The sequence below is a fragment of the Corvus hawaiiensis genome, chromosome 7, assembly GCF_020740725.1.
Source record: "Corvus hawaiiensis isolate bCorHaw1 chromosome 7, bCorHaw1.pri.cur, whole genome shotgun sequence".
NCBI classification, from domain to species: Eukaryota; Metazoa; Chordata; class Aves; order Passeriformes; family Corvidae; genus Corvus; species Corvus hawaiiensis.
The window spans coordinates 17,380,639-17,402,493 of NC_063219.1; the positions used below are offsets into that span (position 1 = coordinate 17,380,639).

The following is a 21,855-nucleotide window of genomic DNA, read 5'->3' on the forward strand; positions in this document are numbered from 1 at the left end:
CCGCGGCCGCTGCCTGGGCCGGGCTCGTCCCCGCGTCCGGCGCGACGGAGGCGGAGCGGCGGCGCTGCCTCGGCCCCCGCCCCTCGGCGCGGTGGGGACAGTGCCACGCCGGCGGCCGCCTCGGAGTGACATGGGCCGTGGGCTAAGCCTGCTCCTGCTGCCGCTGGCGCTGCTGGCGGCCCCGACTCGGGCCGAGGGCGGCACGGCGGCGGCGGAGGAGGTTCAGATAGAGGTGCTGCACCTTCCCGAGGCCTGCAGCCCGAAGAGCAAGAAGGGCGACCTACTGAACGCGCACTATGACGGATTCCTGGCTAGCGACGGATCCAAGTTTTACTGCAGGTGAGCCCCCGAGGCACCGGGTCGGAGGACGGGCGGTGGGCCCTGCCCGGCGGGGTACGTGGCACAGCCGCTCCGCTCACCCTTAGCGGGACTCGAGGCGCTCCCGGAGTGGGGGCAGCTCGGGGCCCGCACTGACCTCGTCGGCATTAGTAATTTTTCCCCGTCTCAACCCTGACTTTTCCTCAGCCGAGTGTTGAAGGATGCAGTTTCCCTAGGGCCAAGAGGGAGCGCAGAGGCAAAAGATGGAAATCAAAGACGGCTTCGCTCGAGACTGGCTGCCGTCGCCAGTGAACGGGGCCGACAGGGACTTCGAGGGCCTGTAGCCCACACCTCACATGGAGACCCCCTTTGTCAGGGTGGAAAAAGCCCATCATGTTGTTACTTGCCATGTTCTGTGCTGTAATATGCGCAGAAAAATTAGGCTTGGGAGGAGAAGCTCCTGGTAGGAATGCACATTGACAATTTTAGGCAGAAACTTGAATATAGCATGCACTTCCACGTAGTTGGCACTGTGCAGTACAGCCACATTATTACAGTAGTGGCTTGCAGCCTTTTTGCCTCTTCCCCGTTGGCGGTTTCCCTTCTTGATTCATTGTGCCATCCATTTTACCGCAAAGTTATAATTTAGTCTTTTGCTTTTTCACTTTGTCCCGTCCATCTACCTTCAGACAGTAGCTTAGCTTATTACAAAATCTTGATTCATTCCCCCATTTGTATAATTTAAGAAAATATCAGTATAGGATAATTCTGCATTTAACAGTACCGTTTCGCTTGCATTTCTTTGCCTGTTGAAGTGACTGACTTTGATACATAGAGTGTTGCTCTCTGGATGTTTTGCTCAGTCGCTGTTCAGTTTAGTGCCTCATATGACCAGAAGCTGCCTCAAGCATTGACTATGTGAACTGGCCGAAGTGTCAGGTGAGCACACAGTACTGTAGCTGACATTGCCATGTTCCCCCAATGCACACCTGCATTCTCAGTCCCATGCCCTCCTACAGTGCTGTGAACTGCTGAAGATATTTTCACTTTCTAGTGCTCCCCACATTCCACTTCTTGGAGACTTCCTTCATTGGCACCTTGTTTCTGGCATGCAGTGTACATAATCAGGAAGATCAGATGTTATTGTAAGAAGTTAAAAAACAAGGGGTTTTTTTTTAGTTTAAAAAGGATGTTTCCCCTTACACATATGAGGACACGTATTCTTGCACTCTAAACAATGTTCTTACTGACTGCAACTTAAAGTTATATTTTTGTAAAAAAATATTAAATTGATGTTACTCATACACAATTTTTTTTAATAGTCGGACACAAAATGAAGGTCATCCAAAATGGTTCGTTCTGGGCGTTGGACAAGTCATAAAAGGCTTAGATATTGCTATGATGAATATGTGTCCTGGAGAAAAACGGAAAGTGACAATTCCTCCATCATTAGCATACGGACAGCAAGGATACGGTAAAAAAGAAGTTTTAACACTAAACTTCGTCTTTTCTCTGTTTTACCCTTTCAAACATACAGTGTTGTAAATGTCTGTAAGAGCTGGTGCTCCCATTTGGAGACTGTGCAGCCGTGCAGCCCCAGTACTGCTCATTGCTACACAGTTAAGTTGTCCTGACCACAGACCCACGCCCAGGCCTTGCAGTTTCCATTAGAACTCAGTACATGCCACCCAATGTGTTTTCCCAAGTATTGCCATAATATGAAAAAATGGCAGCAAAAGGAAGATCTTCATGATCTGTTACCAGCATTATTGTATTAATCTATTAAATTCCAGTCACGTTTGGTTTTTATTATTTGACTGCTACCTGTTTAGCCTTTTAATGACAATCTTCATCTTCTGAGTAAAATGGAATATAATGCAGTGCAATTAATCTAAGTAGAAATAATTTGCTTAAAATACTGCTTACATTCTGAACAGTTAATGGCTCTCATCATCACATTACACAGTAATTGCAACAGTGCAATGTATGAAATCTGATTTGAATATAAGATAATTTAGTGTGCAGATTACTTTAAAAAAGTTCCAGTACAAGTTTTATGCAGTGTTTCAGCACTCAAATGTAGATAAATTCAGCTCTGACATGGGTGTAGTAGTTGCTGTGAAAAGGTAGCTCCTGCTCTATAATAGTACTTTGGTAGTGATATGTCAGAATTCAGTGTATCAGTTTTGTCTTTAATACAATTTCATACAAAAAAGGAAAAACACTGATACAAGTAAAAAATGTTCTTTAATACTAGTGTTAACTGTTTGTTCCAGGTAGCACTTGAGAAAGTAGTATTTTCCTACAGCACACCTGTCCTCTGTCTCAATGTATTCCTGCATGCTGGGGAAGATGCCTGCCTAATCTTGAATTAGAAAAGATGCATGTGGCTTTTTCTAAATCTTCTAAATCGTTCCTGTATTGGTATGTATATTTGTAAACTACTGGCACTGAATTTTTAAGTGGTATTTAAAATCATTATTTATATTCAGATGTATTTAAAATTTCTACTTTTCTAAAGCATGGAAGGTTAAAACCTTTTGAACTCTGAAACCTGTCATTTTTACTGTGGCTATTTTAGATGAGTAGTGTAATAGTTTTTTTGTCTTCTATTTACAAACAGTGTAGATTCTTTAGCTTTTCTTCAGTTTATGAAGGATGGGCACAAGCTCAGAATTCTGAGGTTACAATGTCATGCTCACTGGCTTTGGCAGCTTGCATGTTTACATTTTAATTTTACACTGCATGATTTCTTGATGCTCTTTTGGCACTATTTTTAGACCTCATTGGTTTGTTGCTGTCTCCTTTTAGTTCCCTTTTTTTGACAGATGCATGATACATGGACCTGTGTTTGTAGGCAGTGCTGGTTCTACATCAGGTGTCAGAAAACGCTTTGATCCTGGAATAATGAATTCTAACAGTTGTTTTTTTAATTCAGAGACCAAAGTATTCTAGTCATTTGGGGTTTCTGTGGGGTCAGATGACTTACATTGCTTCTTTTTGAGATGTACATTTTAAACACTATTTTACATCAAGTTCTTTTAACATAGGTATAATTCATATGAAGTAGGTAAAACATGACATTGTCTGCTTGTTTTTTCAGACAGAAAATACATATGAGCATTGGTCTACTACTGTTATATTCTAAATCAAATTGCAGCTGTTTAATAAAGACATACATCTTAGAACCAGTCTAAATAAGCCCTGTCATATGACAGGATATGAAAGAGTAATAACTTTAGAAATACTTGTTTTTCATGATAACCATTCACTTAATCTCTGAAAGTACCCGAATTGATATGTGATACGGTTTTGTTTCAGGCAAGTACATGATTGGCAAGTTTCTTCCAAAATCATTTCTCTAACACAATCAACCTTCCTGTCTAGATGTACAACATTTAAATTCAGAGTTTAATCTGAATATTAACACAGCCTTTTTAAATAAAAAAACGCTTTACATGTGAATTTATCATACATGTTATCTCTGTCCATAGTGTCTGATTCCTTAAATGCTTTCTTTTCCTTTTATTCGTAGCACAGGGCAAGATTCCACCCAATGCAACACTGATCTTTGAGATTGAACTTTATGCAGTAAATAAGGGACCTCGTAGTGTTGAAGCATTTAATCAAATAGACAAAGATGGTGACAAGAAACTCTCTGAACTTGAGGTAATATGATGTAAATAATTTGAAAGAAATAATTTATAAAACTATAGGTGTGGCTGCATCAGTTTTATCTTTACATGAGCTGCCTCTGTTGCAGCTGATCATGTACGGTTTCTGTGTGCTTACACAAACTACACTGTGCTGAAGTTTGCTGAAATTTGCTTTAATACGTTAATAAGTCTCTGACTTCCTGTAGACAAACTGTAGATGTGTCTGCACTGGAATCACAACACATTACTTGTATATACCCTGTGTCCTTGAAGATAGCTGTTGAGTACTGGCATAAAAGTCACAACGATTGGACTTTTTTCTTTTCTTCTAGATAAGCCAGTATTTAAAGGAAGAATTTGCAAGAGATGGCAAAAAACGTCATCCCTCAGCCCATGATGAAATCTTAGCTGATATATTTAAGAAAAATGACCATGATGGAGATGGCTTCATATCAGCAAAGGAGTACAATGTCTACCAGCATGATGAACTCTAAGTACTTTAAAAAATCTTTGGCTGTTTTCTGGACACTGAATTCTAAATAATAATACTTCGTTACAGATTTTTGTATTTTTTTTATAGTAGCATCTTTTTATATCTCTCAAGGTGACTGTAAAAATCTTATTTTTAATATTCAGGTAATAAAATGTGTTAGACGTTTCAAAAGAAAGAAATAAAATTGAAGTACACCATGATCTAATATTAGTGGTTCCTACAACATGTTCCAATCCACAGTATTGCTCAATAGTCTCTCATTTGGTGAAATACTGATGAAAATAATTATTTCTGTTCTATTGAGCACACAAAAGTTACAGTAACCTTTAACATAGCTGGAACATAACCGATGAACACTGCACAATACCCCATAAAATAAAAAGGGAAAAGAGAATCCCAGGAATATAACTCTCTAAGACCCCTGCAGGCTCCTAGCCTAGCTTCTTGAGGAAATGCCATTTGCAGCAATTAACTATAAAAGGCCTTAAAATAGGCAAACTCTTGTCTATGGAATGATAAGATAAAAGCAAAAATGTTTTTAAAGCAACTTAAAATGACCTCACTGATGTAATACTAACATAAAGAATTTGGTGTTGAAGAAAAAGCAGTATTTTAAGTGAGTTTTTAAACTTTGACTTAATAAAATTATCAAGTTAGCCAGTTTATTCAGCAGCACCAGGTTAAAAATCTACACTATCATCATTTAATTGAATGAGGTCAAAGATGATGGGAAATACTATATATAAACATAAGTAATTAATTACTTGGTCATCATTCTGGTTTTCCTCACTGGAAAAATAAGAAGAAGTAGCAATAATTAACAGACGGGACTTATATCTGTTAACTGTTCTGCCTGTGCAGAACGCATTGTAACACTTGTGAAACATACTTCACTCTTCCCACATGAAAAGCAATGGCTGTATTCATTTCAACATGTAATAATCAGATGTACACAGTGAAAGTGGCAGCACAAGTGAAAAAAGCTTCCATACCTGGGTTATCCTTGAAATAATTTTAAAAGGTATAAAAAGGGTTTTTGCTTTGCTGGTGTAAAACAGTGTGGTGAGAGGTTTAACAGTGCCCTGCCCTGCAGCACACCCAGTCCCAGCCCTGGACACAGCTCTCTGGTGTTCCAGTCCTCAACAAAACTCGGTTTCCTGAGGCTGGGATGTACTTGTAAAAGTTCTTCACCCCAGAAGTCTTGTTAGAGTGTGCAGTTCCATTATTTTCATAAGCTTCCAAAACATTTTCTGCTTAGCAGTTTTTTTCTGAGCACATAAAAGAAAGTGAAGAGCAGCTGTGACATAAAATCCAGCCACAGCAGCTGGACTGGCTGGTACTTTTTAATAATCTAAACAAACGTGATATACAGCAACAGCACCCTAATATGAAATTCCCATCCATAGTTTCAGTTGTTCCCTTCTGTAACTGAAACACTAGACTGAGCTAACTTTTAGCATGTTTTTTAATCCGATACTTCAGTTAAACATTCATGAGGACACTAAATTATTAACAAATATTCTCATTTAACCATCATATGCCAGCGTAGAGAAAGGCAACATTTTGGGGGTTTAACAACAAGTTTGTGTAAACAACTTTTAAGTTCTAGCATATATTTTGACATTATGAAAATACTATTTAAAAGTATGTTTTTCATTATCATGATAATGAGAAGGTTCTAGGAAAAACAGCAATGTTGGGGAATGCATGTGCATTTTAAAGTAGAAGGTCATTGACTGTGAAGCAAATAATTTGAAGGTAACAGTGTAATAAAATGTTTTGCACTTTCACTGTTTTTCATTTCACAATTTGAGTCATATTTACTAACTGAAAAGTTTGTGGCACAGTTATGCCCATGTCTGTGACAGCAGGCACTTACCCAGATCAGTTACTTCATTCTCTTATGCCAGAGGTCAAAACAGGGCACAGCATGCAGTCGTACGTATTTTTGTCCATTAAAAGAACATTCCAGGCATCCATAAACTGTCTCCCTTTTAGAACTTCCCATTCCACAAAGGACACAGGGGCCTTTGGGGATGTTGTTATTAAGTAAATTAATTCGGATATGAGAACCATCTCTGAGATAGCTTGTAGAGAGATCAGTCATGCTTGCAGCTTTTTCATAATAATCTGCAAAAAGGTCCTCCAAGTAAGGATCGGAGTTAGCAATGATTTCCACTACTCCTTTATCTGAAAATGAACACACAAGAAAAAGAAGCAGTGATTTGTTATTACATTATGAACTGTTGTTTAAAATCTGTCAGTTTAACTATAGAAATAACAACCGATTCTCAAAACCATGTTAAGCATGCTAATATAGATTGCTTCCCATTAAAAACCTTGTGTGATGAAAATTTTTCTTCAACTTCACTTAAGGCACTAACAAAAGCCAGAATTTTTTGTATATGACCTGTGTAATTCTATTTTTAGAAATATATCTAAAAGATAGGCCTGAGGTGAGAAACTGGTGCAAAGTCAAGTCACAGCTGTGTACTTCTCTGTTTCTATTTTTGCATTTCTAGTTTTATATTCTAAACATTGTAAATCCACTTTTATTTCCTATTATTTACAATAAAAATCCCTCTAATACTTAATAGGTTTAGAAAACTCGGAGGACTCCTTGTTAACCTCACAGCAGGTTTCTGAGCATCCAGATATGCCAGGTAGGAACTACTTGCCTTTTCCCTCTCTCTTCAGGGACTGACTAGATTGAGTGAAGAACTTTTAGGCTGCTACAGCTACTGAGATGTATCAAACCCACTGAAGTATTCCCCTAGTGTGGACTGGAGCAGCACTGAAGGCTTGGTCCATAAAAGTCCTTTGATCGAGAATGGGATACAGCGGAGCAAGGACACCTGTCCAGAGCAGCCTTTGGGACATGTTTACTGCTCAGCATTTACCTTCACACTCAGATCTGCAGATTTCCAAAGTACTTGGACCGAGGAGTGTTACAAGTTTAAGGTCTTGGTGTAAAGCTGCATACAGGGATCTGCATTTTTGTTGGATGTTATGTTCATATTAGAATGAAAAAAGAGGACTATGATGGTATCTTGGCCATGTCCCTGCCATGGGAACATAGTGCCTAAGGAGTACATTCAGATATTGCAGTTATATTGTTTGGTATGTAAACTTACAGCTTTTGCCCTCAAATAAATTACTGTAATTATAACTTGTATAATACAAGCTGTAAATGGCAAACCCATGAAATAGGTTCAATGTTAAGTTAGCTTTATAATTACTCAATACTAGTTTATCAACAGCCATAAGTTTTATTTTAAGATCTTTAGAGTTTAATGAGCAGATTTGTTATTTCTGAGAGTCAGGTTCTCAAATGTAAATTTTAATAACTCTATAATCATTTCAATACACTAGAAATCGAGAGCTACATCTTGCATCAAGATTTTTTTCTTTAAACATTCATCTTGCACAGAAATTAAAGAAACAAAGGAACACTTTTCATGCATTAAATAAGACATTTGTATATAAATATCAAAAGTCATACTTCGATGAAACAGATTATTCTTTAATCTCCTTAATTTGGTCAGTGAAGATGATCCAGATTTCTCTCTTTCAAATCCTCCTTTTGAAATTGGAGTCACACAGAGTTCTGTAAAAATGAAAAGTTTTAAAAGGACTAAATATAAAAGCCATAATTGCACAACAGTTTAATATGCTTTCTATAAATTTCTTTCAATAAAGTTAACAGTAATTAAATTTAGCTTTGCTAATGTTTTTAATGGCTGGTACAATTTTTTAATACAAGTCTGCACAGAGTAATAGCCCACAGAATCAAGTAACACAGATTTGATGGGAATTTCTAAATGTTGGTAGCTTTCAATTAACATCCTCATAGTCTGTTTAGGTTCATACACAAATTATGGTCACGTTAAGGGATTAGGACAAGTCAGTATCATACAAGTGGAAGCCCTGATTCTGAAGGACAAACATTTCTGTAGTCTTACTTGAAAGTAGAAATGAAAAATAGTAAGCAAGGCTGTGAGTTCTTTACTCACCTCTTCCAATACTGAATCAACTATTAAAACCTTTTTTATTAAATAAAAATAAGTATAATCTGTGTTTCTATCCATAACTTGAAAGAAAACCTTTAAAGTAAAATCTGTTATGCAAATTTTTTGTTTCCAATTACTGCAATTATTTCCTCCTAAATAGCTTTAGATACTTATATGTGCAAATGTATCAGACTGAAATAAAAGCCCCAACAGAAAAAAATGTTACTAGTTTAGAAGTTCCATACACTTTTTTCTTTACTTGTGTCTTTGTACTTGCCTATTTTATGCAAAACTGATCAGATAATGTCAGAAGCCTGTTCCTCACCAGCTAGAAATATAACTAAGTGGGGCTTTTTGTTCCATGCAGCTGCAGAATTAAAAAAAATACAAAGTCATACTAACTTTTAAAAAATGTTTCCACAGCAAACTATTTTCTAGCACCTGCCTTGTTTATCATGTTTTCAAGCACACTTTCTGTCAGAAAGTCAGAATGCTTACGTGCATAAAATTAAGGCATACCATTGTAAGGAATCAGGGATTACGTATATCAAGAGCAATAAAACAGATTTAAAAACTTAAATCATTATAAATAATAGCAGTAATGACAGTAATTCACATTACTTACCAAAATTACCGTCCAAATGAATGTAGAGTTCAAATACACTAAAAGCAATAGTTGTATGTGCAGGAAAAACAATGGCTTTGTCTCGTCCTTTATAATTCTGATCTTCAATTATGTGAAACTGTAATTTAGAGAAGCATCAAAAGAAAAAAAGTTACAAATTGAAATGAATTAATAAACATAATACTAATCTTAACTGCATACATTGAGAATTATAATACTGGGGGAAACTTTGAAATTGAAGATCAAATTTCACAACTGAAGAATTTTCTATTAACAACTTTGCATTTTAATAACATTTGATACAGAGAGAGTAATTTGCATCACTTACTGAAAATTACGTGAATGATTTATAAATACTAGTAAAGAGCAAAGTCAGAAGATGTCTAGGTTTAATTACTCAAACACGTTGAGGGGGAAGCGGGAGGAAGGGCATAAAACAGGGAGTAAGATGCCAACCCTTCAAATATTAACCTGAAGTTCCAATGTGTTACAGAAGATAACCATAATAATGAAAGAAAGGTTATACATTTCTTAGAAAGAAGTCATAAATTCTGCATTTTTGCTGAGGCTTTACCCCAAGCAATGGCTCATTGTCTAGCCATCCTTTCATGCAATCCCATCCCTAAGTCACATAAGCACTGCTAACAAAAGACCAACTCTTAAATCACTTTACATCATTGCAATAATATTGATTTACTTCAGATTTTTTCAAGCTTACATTATAAAAATACAATTAAATCAAACAATAAAATTTATAAAAACGAGCTTTTTGTGCTTGATCATTTAAGTTACAGAACTTTGTCAAACATATTTACCCTCATTGTCTCTCCACGCGTTCCAGTATGGACAGTTAATGAGCACTGCCTTGTAGTTCGAATACTTTCCATGACCACACACAAAATTTCCATCCTACTTTTTCTTGATTGATGGACTAGACAATGATCAAAGTTTATTTTTCTAAAATCAAGAGGGAGGCAGGAAGGAAATTCAGACATAATTAGCAGTTTACAAAGCAGCTAAGTAACTTTAAATCAATAAATAAATCACCATAATGTCTGTTTCACAGCAGTAAAACAACTGACCAAGGAGATCTCTGGAAACCTAATATTGGTTTTCAGAGTTTGGGAACAGAAGCACTAAAAAATTCAAGGAAAGCCAGTATTGTACAGATGTAAGAGAGGATATCTGGTGCACTCTGGAAAATTCAAAGCCTGTCCATCTGACTCTGGTTTTAGTGCCAATAACTGAAAAAAACCCCTTATATTACTTACAAACAATACTGAACAATCATGAAACAAGTATTTGTTAAAGAATTTCTACAAACAGTGGCAGTTAGTTCTGTAACACTGAATCTTCTTTTCAGGAGACTGGATTCTCTCTCCTCACCCCAGTTATTAATTATAACGTTTGGAGGTTCTAAATAAAGCAGGAAAAGGCACAGAAGGAGAGGTTACAGATACAAAATGGCATGCACTTCGTGGTAAATAACAACAAGGCAACAATACATATTTGCAAATGCCAAATGTTGCATCATGCGTAGTAAGTAATTTACTGGGATGCACTGCTGGGATTCACTGGGATGACATTGTGACCAAGGTACAATCTTTGAAATATAACATAAAGAATTACACCTAAAATTAGTCACATCATATTTCTAGAAGTTTGATATTTGTGCTAGCATCACAGGAGCACCAAGTTCATTTTCACTGTCCACAGCTCTACAAGAATTTTGGTAAAAGAGACTGGGTTTAAAGAAAAGTCACAGAAGATTACAAAAAATAACTTATTTTGGTTTTTGCAGAAAAGGCTGTGTAATAGCTTCATAAAACCTCTAAGTACCTACAGTGGCAATAATATATACGGCTCTTGAGTTCATCAAAGGCAAAGAAATCCCATTTCTGAAACCTGACGTTGGGTAATGCCATTCAAAGTAAATTTCAAAATTTCGATAAAATGGTATATAACACAGATGGGAATGTGGATGGACTCTTCCTCTCTGAATATGTATTTTTTTCTTCAGAGATTTACCGTAATTCAAAGAATTCAGAAAAATTATACTGTCTGCATTATACAGAAGGTCATGTGTCTAATCCCAGTGATCCAGCCTGATACTTTTGAAAATACCAGATGTGACTGCTACTGATTGACTTAAAATAATCAAAACCTAACCACTTCAGACTTTCAACCTAACAGTATGTAATATAATTATGGAAACAGAAATCAAAACACAGAATACAACCTTGTCGTAAGTTCTTTAAGTAATGTTGGTACTTCAACTTCATGTTTGGTCACTATGCCAAATGAAGCTTTAAAGGCAATAGAATCTGATCCAGCAACATCAAAACCAACATCGTTCATTATCTGATTTCCTCTTTTACCATTAAGCGAAACATCTGATTTGTCTTCGTAGTTGAGCAGCTGGTAAGACGAGACACCTGAGTAAAAGCAGATAACCTTTGTGTGATGAAAAGTCTGAACACAGTATTTTCACACAGCAAGAATAAATGGTACCATTCCTACTGTGCTTAACCATTTTGATGTGAAATTCAGAGCTACACTGAGCACTTCTTTATTGGTGTTACTACTGATTGATGGAAAGACCACACAGGAGTCAGAGGGTTTCTGTGCCGCTCTCTCTGCCACAGTTGTGCCCATGCTCCTGGGTTTGATTAGAGCTATTTTCAAATTTCTGTGTTTATCATTATTCTCCCCAAGTACTTCTACCTGTAACTATGATGTTGATACATATAAACTACACATGTAGTGTGTTCTGGCTTTAATGACAGAGGCTCTGAAACCCAAAATGACTCAGTGGAGGCCACACAGAATAATAAAACTAGGAGTAAAATGAAAGCCACAGTATAAAAAATATTAGGGAATTCTGAATTTTGTCTAGAGGCCATACAAATACCCTAATTTTTCTTGATTTTTGCAATACATGAATGAGACATGGGTGTGCCACTAACATTAACTCTGCCTTTTACCTGACATGTCACATTTAGAAAGACTTACCACACTTTCCATAGATGCCTATTGATTCCAGGGACTATGTCAGTTTATTTTGAAGGAAAACAACAGATTAATTCTGACTTGCTTGAAAGTTTGCATTCAATTGTTGTGCAATCAAAAGGTAGGTACCAAAGCATCTCTATAAAAATGTCTTTATAATATTAAATGCATTTCCATTACACTAACAGAAAAAATACTAGAACTCATTGGTTATCAAATTAAAATGAACAAAGGGATTTGATTTCCAAATACATCTAAGAATCTGGGGTTTACTCTTTTTTTGGTTTTTAACCTTTTGAAGCTTTTAGGATAAAATGACATTATGAAGTCACTTAGTATGAATCCTGTTTGTATTTATTTTTAACCAAAAAAAAGGTTCAGCTATTTTTCACAATTCTAAAAGGATTGCAAACACTTGTCTTTGTCACATAAAAAAGGAAATTTAATTACAAACCCTTTTGCTTGTGTTAAAGGACAATACTTTCTGCACATGACATTTAACCTTTACAGAAAAGACTAGTAAGGTTTTGTGAGACTTTTTAATGAGATTTTTCAACCTTTTTTCAGACTTCTTAATGAGATGATTTTTTTTTCATTCAGGACAAGCCAGGAGGCTTGTCCTGAATGTAAGACAGGATTAAAATTTTTCTTATCATGCTTGTGTCCTGAAATCCCCTCTTGTGGGATCAAGTGGTATTTCTGTCTTCTTGTGCTCATACTAGTTTGTCTTAGTAGGGTTTTTAACTGATGCATTTGTTGTGCAATTAATATCAAAATACTTTTGTCAAAATTGACATTTTCAAAAAAAAAAATCGATGAAACTTTTGAGAAAACAGAGCATGCAGACATGAATTACACACTTTTCAAAGGAATGTACAGGAAGATATAGACAGTATAGCTCAATTTTGCACCTCCTAATTCTCATAGAATCTCCTCAACATTTATGTTATTGCACAGCAAAGGCAATTTTAAGAGAGTTAAGCTCTTTAAATAAACCAAAGAGATAGCAAACATGGAAAAAGTCTTATAAAAATCCAATTACATCAGTCAGATGTAATAGTTGTTGTCAAATGCTTCTGGCCTGTGCAGAGCCCAGTTCAGCGCTAGGGACTACCACCATGGAAGAGCTGTGGAGCTGAGGCTGTTCTTACACACTTTAAAATGAGTATACAGAGAAGGGTGTACATTTCCAAACAAATTTTATGTAGCAATTAATAACATACATCAATACATCCATCAGGAATTTGTGGGTTGTAAAAAAGCAAGGCTTAACTGAATTAGTTTAATACTAGTTCAGAAAATATCAAGACTTTTTAGTATAAATTCCTTTCTTTTTTTACTCTTTTTCCCAGAAAGTCCTTTTTTTCCTTTTTTCTTACCATTTTGTACTTTTTTTCTTAAATATTTATTACATGACTAAGCAAGAAAAATTTTATTACCCATTTACAAAGGAAACATCATACTACCTGCACTGTTTAAACTATGTTTATTATGCATTTACTAGAAAACATGCATTTTTCACTTTAAAGAAAGATAAAAATCTTACCTGCAGAAATTTCTTTCTCCCCTTGAAGAATGTCTTTTAATGTGAAAGGTGTTGAAGCAAATTTAGATTTTTTTGAAAGTGAACATTTTCTTTTTTTAATCACAAGGCTCAGAGGTTGGTATCTGTCAGCTTCACTGAGGCTGGGCACTGGAACTAATCTTCCTCCATCACCAACCTGTTTAACAAAGTTTTTGGTTGCAGCAGCAAACATATTACGACATTAGTAATGATAGTAATAAAAAGCTCTGTATCAAGTGTAGCTTCCAGACATCAAGCCCATGTTCAATTCATTTTATATTGTTCTTGCAAACAAACTAATATGCTTTTTTAAAAAAAATAAAAGTCTGTCAAACTGCTGTTTTCTTAGGTTGAGTTATATTTCACTTGGAAAGAATCAACAGCATCTTAGCTACCGAACGTCTATGGTGTATTGCTTGAGACTTCTCTCAGAGATCTTCAGTTAAGCTCTCTAATTCTGCATGATGAATAATGAATTACCAGTGTAAACTGAGAGGGAAATGGTGCCCTTTTCTTGGCAGTTTAATGCCACTGTTTGAAATCAAAATTTCTGTCACAGAAACAGAAAACTAACTTCCATAAACCTTAGCTTCCCTCTAGGAGTTATTGGTGTACTGCTGTTTGTTGGGTCCTTGCCACAGCTGAATTCTGGTGTTTTAGCAACACCCAACAAAGCAGCCCAGATGTGCTCTGAGAGGCCACTGGAATTACACTTTGATGAACACTGGTTGCTCTGTGAGACGGTGTTGCCTTTCACAGCACTGGCATAACCTAGCTGGGAGAGCTCAGCTGGGGACTGAGCGCTGTGCTGGGCTGAAGTGTAAGATCAGAGATGGCTGGGGGCAGGGGGGAACAACAGTGGGCTTTCATCATTTGTTATTAAGCTCCTATGGACTCAGCTGCCTGTGATCCAAGGGCTAGGCTTGAGCTGCATGTATTTAGCTCAGACTACTGAAAAACTCATTAAATTGTGAGAATTATGCAAAATAATAAAAGTAAAATTGCAGACAGAAGTGAGATTATTGATAGAGGAATGAGGAGCAACTCAAGGATCCAAGATATAAAGCACCAGCGTAAAAAGACAGAAAATTTTAAAGAAAAAAGAGAGAGACAGTAGAGAGCACTGTGGAGGATCTGTGAGAGAGTCAGCAGGAGCTGACCCATCCTCATGTAAACAATGACTTGATTTTCTTGCAAGATTGATGAACACAGAACTGGCTAAACCTTGTAGCACTTCTTCCAGAGACTTCCTTTGCAGTTACAGTTGGTAAAGCATCAGCCACAGGCATGTAAATCTACACTTCAGTAGGAATATTATCCCTGGTTGCCAGGTAACAATTGGTTTGGCTTTTTTTTCTGAAGTAAGGTTTTCATGTGAAAGTATCTAAAGAACTGTTTTATAATATGAATATTTATTTAATAATTTATCATGTGTCAATACTTCCATAATAGTTTTAAAGGATCAGAGTATCAGGAAGTCCAACAAAATGGCAAAAAGAGGAGGGCATTACCTCAGCTAAGATGAAAAGAAAGGCTGCTGGATCTTTCTGCTTACTCTAGAGGGTGCTGAAAAATCAAGTCAGGTTATATATAGACTTTGAATTGAAAGCATGTGAAAGGCTGCAATTAATTCTGGCTGTAATTCATATTACACTATCAGAAAAACCCTGTACATATTTACTCAATCAAAACACATCAACAGAACTGAAAAGGTTTTAAAGAGAAGGAGAATCTATGGGAATTCCAAAATGAAAATTGCCCACCAATTCTTGATTTAGATTAATCCTGTATATATGTTACACGTTTGACAGGATACTGTTTTTCCTACAGATTATTACGATCAGCTGGCACCGTTTATTCAACATGTAGTTGTATTTTTCTTACTCGGTATGTGGTCATAGATCATAATCTGATCTAGCTCTAATTTTGATAATGAATAGTTTCATTTGATATGTTTATGTGCTATTCCTGTTACTCTAACACCCTATAATACACCATAAATGCTTCAGCAGATGTTTGTGTTGTCCTCATGCCACAGATCAGAGAACAGGAGTCCAAGTACAGTAACATTGCCATGTTCTGAAAACAGTCACTAATTTTGCACATCCGAGTGAAGAAACTTAAGGTATTTCCCTGCTCCTCCAGCACCAGGAAACTTTGTACTTGGCACACAAATGTACTCATGAACTTCAGCATTTCCGCAGCCCTGGCATGCTCTCATTTTGGGCAACCAATACATGAAAAACATTTAATTTCCAAGTGCATAAGTTATGCCTGAGCCATCATTGGAATAAAAAAATCTTGCCTTGTCTCACTAAGTTGTGCAGATTAAAGTCCTTGCTCACATTTAGGTTCAAGGCTATCCCTGGGGAGGATCTGGGCCGAAATGTTCCACTCCCCTTGGCACAGAGCCCTGTAAGGGCACTGACAAGGCATCCCCTCTGCCTTCCCACACACAACCCTCCACAGAAGAGCAAGAGGACTTTTCTAGCCTGATTATCTTCCCCTGAAGGGAAGAGAAAGATAGTTTATTTCCTATGCAAGATGAGATCTGTTTGTTTAGAGCGGGTCTTAGCCATGGAGTAGTACCAGAGCAAGTATTAGCTATGTATAGCTGAGAACTTTTATGCTTAAATACTGTATTTTTTTCCCTACATCATATTGATATGAACATAGAGATTTTTTATGAGTAAAATCTAGAGGACAGTCCTGCTGTCTGCATAACACTGGAGGATGCAGAAGGTTTTTGTGGTTATTAGATAATTCCATAATGATTTTTGGTTTAATATTAGATAGTAAGCCTACGTTATCCCTTGCAGGAATGTTGGTCACCTGTAATTACAGGGTGGCTGAAGAGGCATTTATAAGCTGATCTAAGGTGGTGCAAACTAGAGATTTGTCCATGGAACTGAAAATGTGGAATTATTTCATTATTTTCAATCCAGAAATCTTAAACCATCTGTTTGATGTTAAACCATCTACTTGAACTGATCTGATTTTAATTTATTTCTTGTCACAGTCACCCATATCATAAGATTAGCATGATTAAGCAGTCAGTTGAAGGGAGAAAAGAAATCTTAAGTGTTAACTGACTGGATAAACTCAGTTGGTGTTTCACTTGCAAGGATTAAACCCACAATCTACACCAAAGTATGCTGGTAATTTGTTTAATATCTTCTTAGTGTACAAAAAGATGCCATCAGTTGCCAGATCTCCTGGTATCATGTACACTTCAAGTGCCTTCGAACCATATTACATTTACCTACAGATCTCTGCAAAAGAACAAGTGCAAGAATTTAACATATAAAAACCAGCTAAATAAAATGCTACTGAAAAAATTACTTACAAAATTCCGTAACTTTCCAGCATATGGCATGAGTATTTCCCTAGAAAGATAGGATCTGTGCAATATAGCTACTGTTATATTCCAGGAGGTAACAAAAATAACATTTTATGGGACAAAATATGGTCCTTATTACACATACACTTGTTGGTTTTTTATAACAAGCTGAGTGGGTTTAACAGCACTTGACTTCTTTTTTGATTCTTTTGAGGTGGCATTTGTCTAGAGATTCTCATGTACGAGCAAAACCAGCTGGTTTAACACCATAACTTACATAACTTCAGAGCTCCTGGGTCTGAAGTCAGTACCACTGTTATGCTGAACTCCTGGTCTAGCACTTTGCCGGGATACTGGGGGTACTGGGGTCACCTGGCACTCATTGCTTGCAGTGATTGCTACTCACAAAGCCCTATGGCATTTAGAGACCACTGTGGGAAGGAAAGTAAGTTAAAGCAAGAATGTTTCCAGCAGACATAGCTTCAACATAGGTATTTCCATGTTGGATTTCTTTATTATACAGTTCAAATGCAGTGAAAACTTTAAATCAGTTCCTAAATGCTATGCAGTATAGGGGAACAATGGAGTTAGACATGGTATATTTTAATTTTTCGCAGAAGCCTAGTCCTAAAATATTTTAAGTTCCCCACATTTAAAGTATGACTTCTTGTGGAGCCAGATCCTTTTGAATATTACACCGCTATTTGTAGAATCAGGAGAAAATTTTAATGCGAAGTTTCTAGAGGTATGTTTTTTATTGGACCTCTATGTTTTAGTTATATGGAACTTTTGTATGTGAACAGTTACTTTACAAATTAGAATGAATTTGAAAAAAAAATTTTAGAAGTGTAGGAAACAGTGTCACCCCTTTTCCATACAGATATCTAAAAAGTATCATATGGGGTGTTCTAAATAATTTTCAAGGTCACTTTTAATAGTCCATTTGAAAGACAGATACACACACTTGCTATCACTATGATTCCTGTATCACATTCCTTAGGTTTACAGCTCAACTATTGGAACCTCCTTCTATTCTCTGCCACAGAACAGACTGTGATGACACTGGTAACACATATCCCCAGCTTGTGCTACACACACATAGAAGGCAGATCCCCTGCCAGGGGTTGTTTTTGTGACACTTTCCCAGCAATCAAAATATTTAAAGCTGTACTGTACTGAAAGTGTTACATCAGGGAAAGGCTACATGATGTGAAGTCCAACTGGCTTCTCTATGTCTTTTGGCTGACATCACCCCTCTTTCACCTTTAGACAAGCAACATCTGTTGACCTGATAAAAAGGGTATGTGTTGCACAGTTGGCTCTTTTGTACCAGTTCACTGCCTTCTCTCTAGAGCCATGCTGACGATAAAGGGAAACACAAAAGCAAGCAAAGAATAAAAATTCTGGTGATTGTTTTATATGCTCTTCCACAGACTTACCTTTCAGGTTCCAGACCTTTGTTCATGGACAAGCAGATTACTTAATCTATGTTTCATGTGTCCATCTTTAGAGTGTATGAAATATCCCAACTTCTGCTTCTTTGTTATTGCCCCAGCATTAATGGCAATATTTTTAATGGACAGATGGATGTGTTAGCTGTGAAGCCTTTACTAAAAAGAAATGCAAAACTAGTCCTCCAGGGATTTGCTGAGGTAGTATGTTTGCATTTACACTTACACCTGTGAGAAGCAGGTGCATCTTTCAGCTCTCAGTCGGACGACTGACTGCATCTTTTTGCTCACTAAGAAGATATTAAACAAATTACTAGCATAATATGGTGCAAATTTGGGTTTAATCTTTTCAACACCAGCTCAGTTTATCCAGCCAGTTAACAATTAAGGTTTCTTTTCTCCCTTCATCTTCCAGCTTTCATTTGTTACATAAACATTACAGCATACAACAAAGCTACTTTCATCATGCAGCATTATTAGCTCGTAAAGACAAATCTGGAAAAAAACAAGCCAGTGTGATCTAAAGTAGGTTTAATGCTTCCTTTCCTTTGAAGGATGCTGCCCAAATGGCTAAATCCTTTTTATCCAACATCTGTCAGTGGACGTGTCTGTGTGAGACGACAGCTTTGTGGGCTTGCCCATCCTCATGTACCAGGAGGCAGAGCAGTAGATGCTGCTATGCCACTGTATCTGCAGAAAAATTACAAAACAACAGATTTGTCTACTATGTTATAACTCACATGGTCCATGCTGAGCTGTCTGATGTGTGCTGGTACAGTTATATCTATATAAAACTTCCTTCAGTCATAGACATATCTTGTTCCTTGCTGCTTCTCCTTATGTTTTAAACTGAGCAGCAGGGCTGCTTTTATTTTTGGTGTTGACACCAGCTGTTCTGTGATACTGGGCAATTAACCTCTGTCTATGAAACCTACTGTTTGTGGCCGTGCTAATATATCACTTCTCAGGGAAGGATACTGCAAGATCTGATTATTATTATTATTATTAGAAAGTATTCTCAGATCTTTGGATACAGAGTATTTAAAAACAGACAAAATTACATCAGTGTTTGTAGGGCAAGCAAGAATTCAGCATCTTCTTTCATAATCACCTCTATGTTTATTCAGACTATTCCTTTTCATGCTACAAGACTATATCATCTAGTTTCCTAATTCATTCTTTTCACACATTTAGGCACAAAGTAATACACTTGAGCAGTTTCCAGATACTAAACATTGTAACGAACAGGTAACATAAAAAATTCTTGTCACCAAACATAAAAAGTAGTCTATCACTGTTATTCTGGGTTAGCTGATCAGCATTTAAGTAAAGTCAGCTCTTGAACTAGAACTGAAGAATGGACATGCTCTCATGCTGTTTCTTCAATTTCTTTGACTGCTAAATGTAATACATAGCCCTCAAAAATAACCTGCTTGAAGAGAAACTTAAAAGACAATTGACACATTAAAATTTATCAGTTGAAATAAATAACCCAACATCCTTACCAGAACTTGTAGTGCACCTGCAGTCCAACAAGTGTAACCTTTTGGCAATGTTTAATTATAGTTTTATCCTCCACTGACTTGTCAAAAAACCTGCTCAAGAAACCTAGGATAGTAGTGAAATTTGAACTAGTAATTAGTTTCTTTTCTTTACTGAAGGAAATGTAGCCAGACACTCATCAGTGAGAAAAGCAACTACGTATTTGGTTTTGCTTTGGAACTTACCCTTGTAATTACAAGCATACTCAAACGTAGTCTCATCACAGGCAAAAAATATCTTCACAACAGATTCGTGTCTGTAACATGCATTTATGTACACCTTTTTTTTTTTTCTGAAGTTTTTAATATACCGTTATTAATATGCACTTGGGATATAGATATGGGATATATAACCTAACCTGTCTCTTCATTTACTCTAAGTTAAATCTTAGACATAGCTCTCAGAAATAAAAACCACAGTCTAAATATAAGACATTTCATTGGCTGACCTTGAGTAAAATTAGACTCATCACTCAATCAAAATAGAGTACCTCATGAGGACTTGAAGAACCATGCAGCTTGATATGTTGGCAGTGCAAAAATATTAAATGTATCATCACATCAGAACAGATTTTTGTACCAGCAGTGAAACTTGGAGCAGCTTTCTGTGGGCAACTTCTTTAGCTGAGTCAGGATGAAATCCTGTCAATAGCTTCCCACACTGTCTCACTTCACCACACCACAGCACCCACATGTTTGTGGTTACGAAGAAGAATCATCTGTCTCTTGCTTAGATTAAATCTAAATATGTAATTTACTTTCGTACCTAAAGTAATAGTTTTGATGCTAAATTAGTTGTCAGATTGCTCATGCTGCCTCACAGGCCTCTTGTGCTCTATTCCCAAAGGTTTGCTGTGTTGATTTTTTTTTTTAATCAATTAAGTAATGCCATAGAACTTTTCACATTTCACTCATGCACAGTAATTCTGCTGAGTCACAGTCATCCAAAGCATTCAGAGGTAAAGGACAGATCTCTATTGGACAAACATGAAAGCAGAGCCAAGTTTCACTCATGGAATGATTTAACAGGGAATAAGCTCCTAGTACGCCCCTGCCTCAGAGCATGGGTTTGGACAAGATGTGTACTCCGACACGAGACAGAAAGCACTGCCATTCATGAAAAAAGGCTTTTCCCTTCCTTTGCAATTGCATCCACTCAGGCAGCATTCCAGACTGTTTGAACACTTGTTCTTTTTACAATGCCAAGAAATAACAAAAACCTTAATTTCTCCTCCCAACCAAATTCTTATTTTTATTATGCTTTCATTTTAAGGGCTGAACAGCTGACAAGAACACATAATGGAAAAATCCCAAAATCCCACATACTGTTATTTTTCCAAGAGGCCAGACAGGGTGGGTGTCAAGAAATTTTTTTTCTTTCATTTCCACTTTTTTCAAATCTATTAGAGAACATCAGGAGCAATTTTTTCTACACCCTCTCTCGAAACTTGAGAAGCATACTGCAAGCTCCCTTTAATCACAAAGAACAAGCTGAAGTGGGGAAAAAAAAGAAAGAAAAAAAAAAGGCTCTTATCAGCTGTTGTATGAAGATATAACTAGGAACTGCCAAAAAGAAAATTACCATCTCTGAGACTGAGGTTGGTAGCTCCTGAGAGATTTAAAGGAACTGCACAGAAAATCACATAGGAAAAGTTTTATAAAAATATTCCTGCACTGGAAAAAGGTTAGAAAGGAACAGAATGATGCTTTTGCAAAACCACTGTTTCAGTGCTTTTGCTGCCACTATCACCCACCTCTTCAAAATCAATCTGTAAAATATATATTAAGAACTTCATGATTTATAATCAATTCATCTAACTAGTTACAAATAGTTTATTCAAGAACCAT

The 21,855-nt window shown here is 36.7% G+C and overlaps 2 protein-coding genes across 2 annotated transcripts; one reads left to right on the top strand and one right to left on the bottom strand.

Annotated features, from left to right (window-relative positions):
* The first annotated feature begins 53 nt into the window (after positions 1 to 53).
* On the top strand, positions 54 to 9,866 carry FKBP7 (FKBP prolyl isomerase 7). The gene is made up of 5 exons (XM_048308579.1): positions 54 to 339; positions 1,641 to 1,792; positions 3,854 to 3,987; positions 4,307 to 4,468; positions 7,165 to 9,866. Exons 1-4 carry the CDS (start codon positions 131 to 133, stop codon positions 4,466 to 4,468), a joined length of 657 nt encoding a protein of 218 aa, XP_048164536.1. The 5' UTR covers positions 54 to 130; the 3' UTR covers positions 7,165 to 9,866.
* Positions 5,116 to 21,810, bottom strand: PJVK (pejvakin). Its single transcript, XM_048308575.1, has 6 exons — positions 13,658 to 21,810; positions 11,342 to 11,537; positions 9,918 to 10,059; positions 9,103 to 9,220; positions 7,970 to 8,074; positions 5,116 to 6,657 (listed from the first exon to the last, which is right to left on the bottom strand). Exons 1-6 carry the CDS (start codon positions 13,866 to 13,868, stop codon positions 6,356 to 6,358), a joined length of 1,074 nt encoding a protein of 357 aa, XP_048164532.1. The 5' UTR covers positions 13,869 to 21,810; the 3' UTR covers positions 5,116 to 6,355.
* Between the last annotated feature and the right edge of the window lie 45 nt (positions 21,811 to 21,855).

Coding starts and splice junctions, on each gene's coding strand:
- FKBP7 (XM_048308579.1), top strand. CDS start 131: ATGGGCCGTGGGCTAAGCCTGCTCCTGCTGCCGCTGGCGCTGCTGGCG. Junction 340..1,640: donor GGATCCAAGTTTTACTGCAG/GTGAGCCCCCGA, acceptor TTTTTTTAATAG/TCGGACACAAAATGAAGGTC. Junction 3,988..4,306: donor AGAAACTCTCTGAACTTGAG/GTAATATGATGT, acceptor CTTTTCTTCTAG/ATAAGCCAGTATTTAAAGGA.
- PJVK (XM_048308575.1), bottom strand. CDS start 13,868: ATGTTTGCTGCTGCAACCAAAAACTTTGTTAAACAGGTTGGTGATGGA. Junction 11,538..13,657: donor GGAGAAAGAAATTTCTGCAG/GTAAGATTTTTA, acceptor GCTTTTACTCAG/GTGTCTCGTCTTACCAGCTG. Junction 8,075..9,102: donor TCATTTGGACGGTAATTTTG/GTAAGTAATGTG, acceptor TCATTTTTACAG/AACTCTGTGTGACTCCAATT.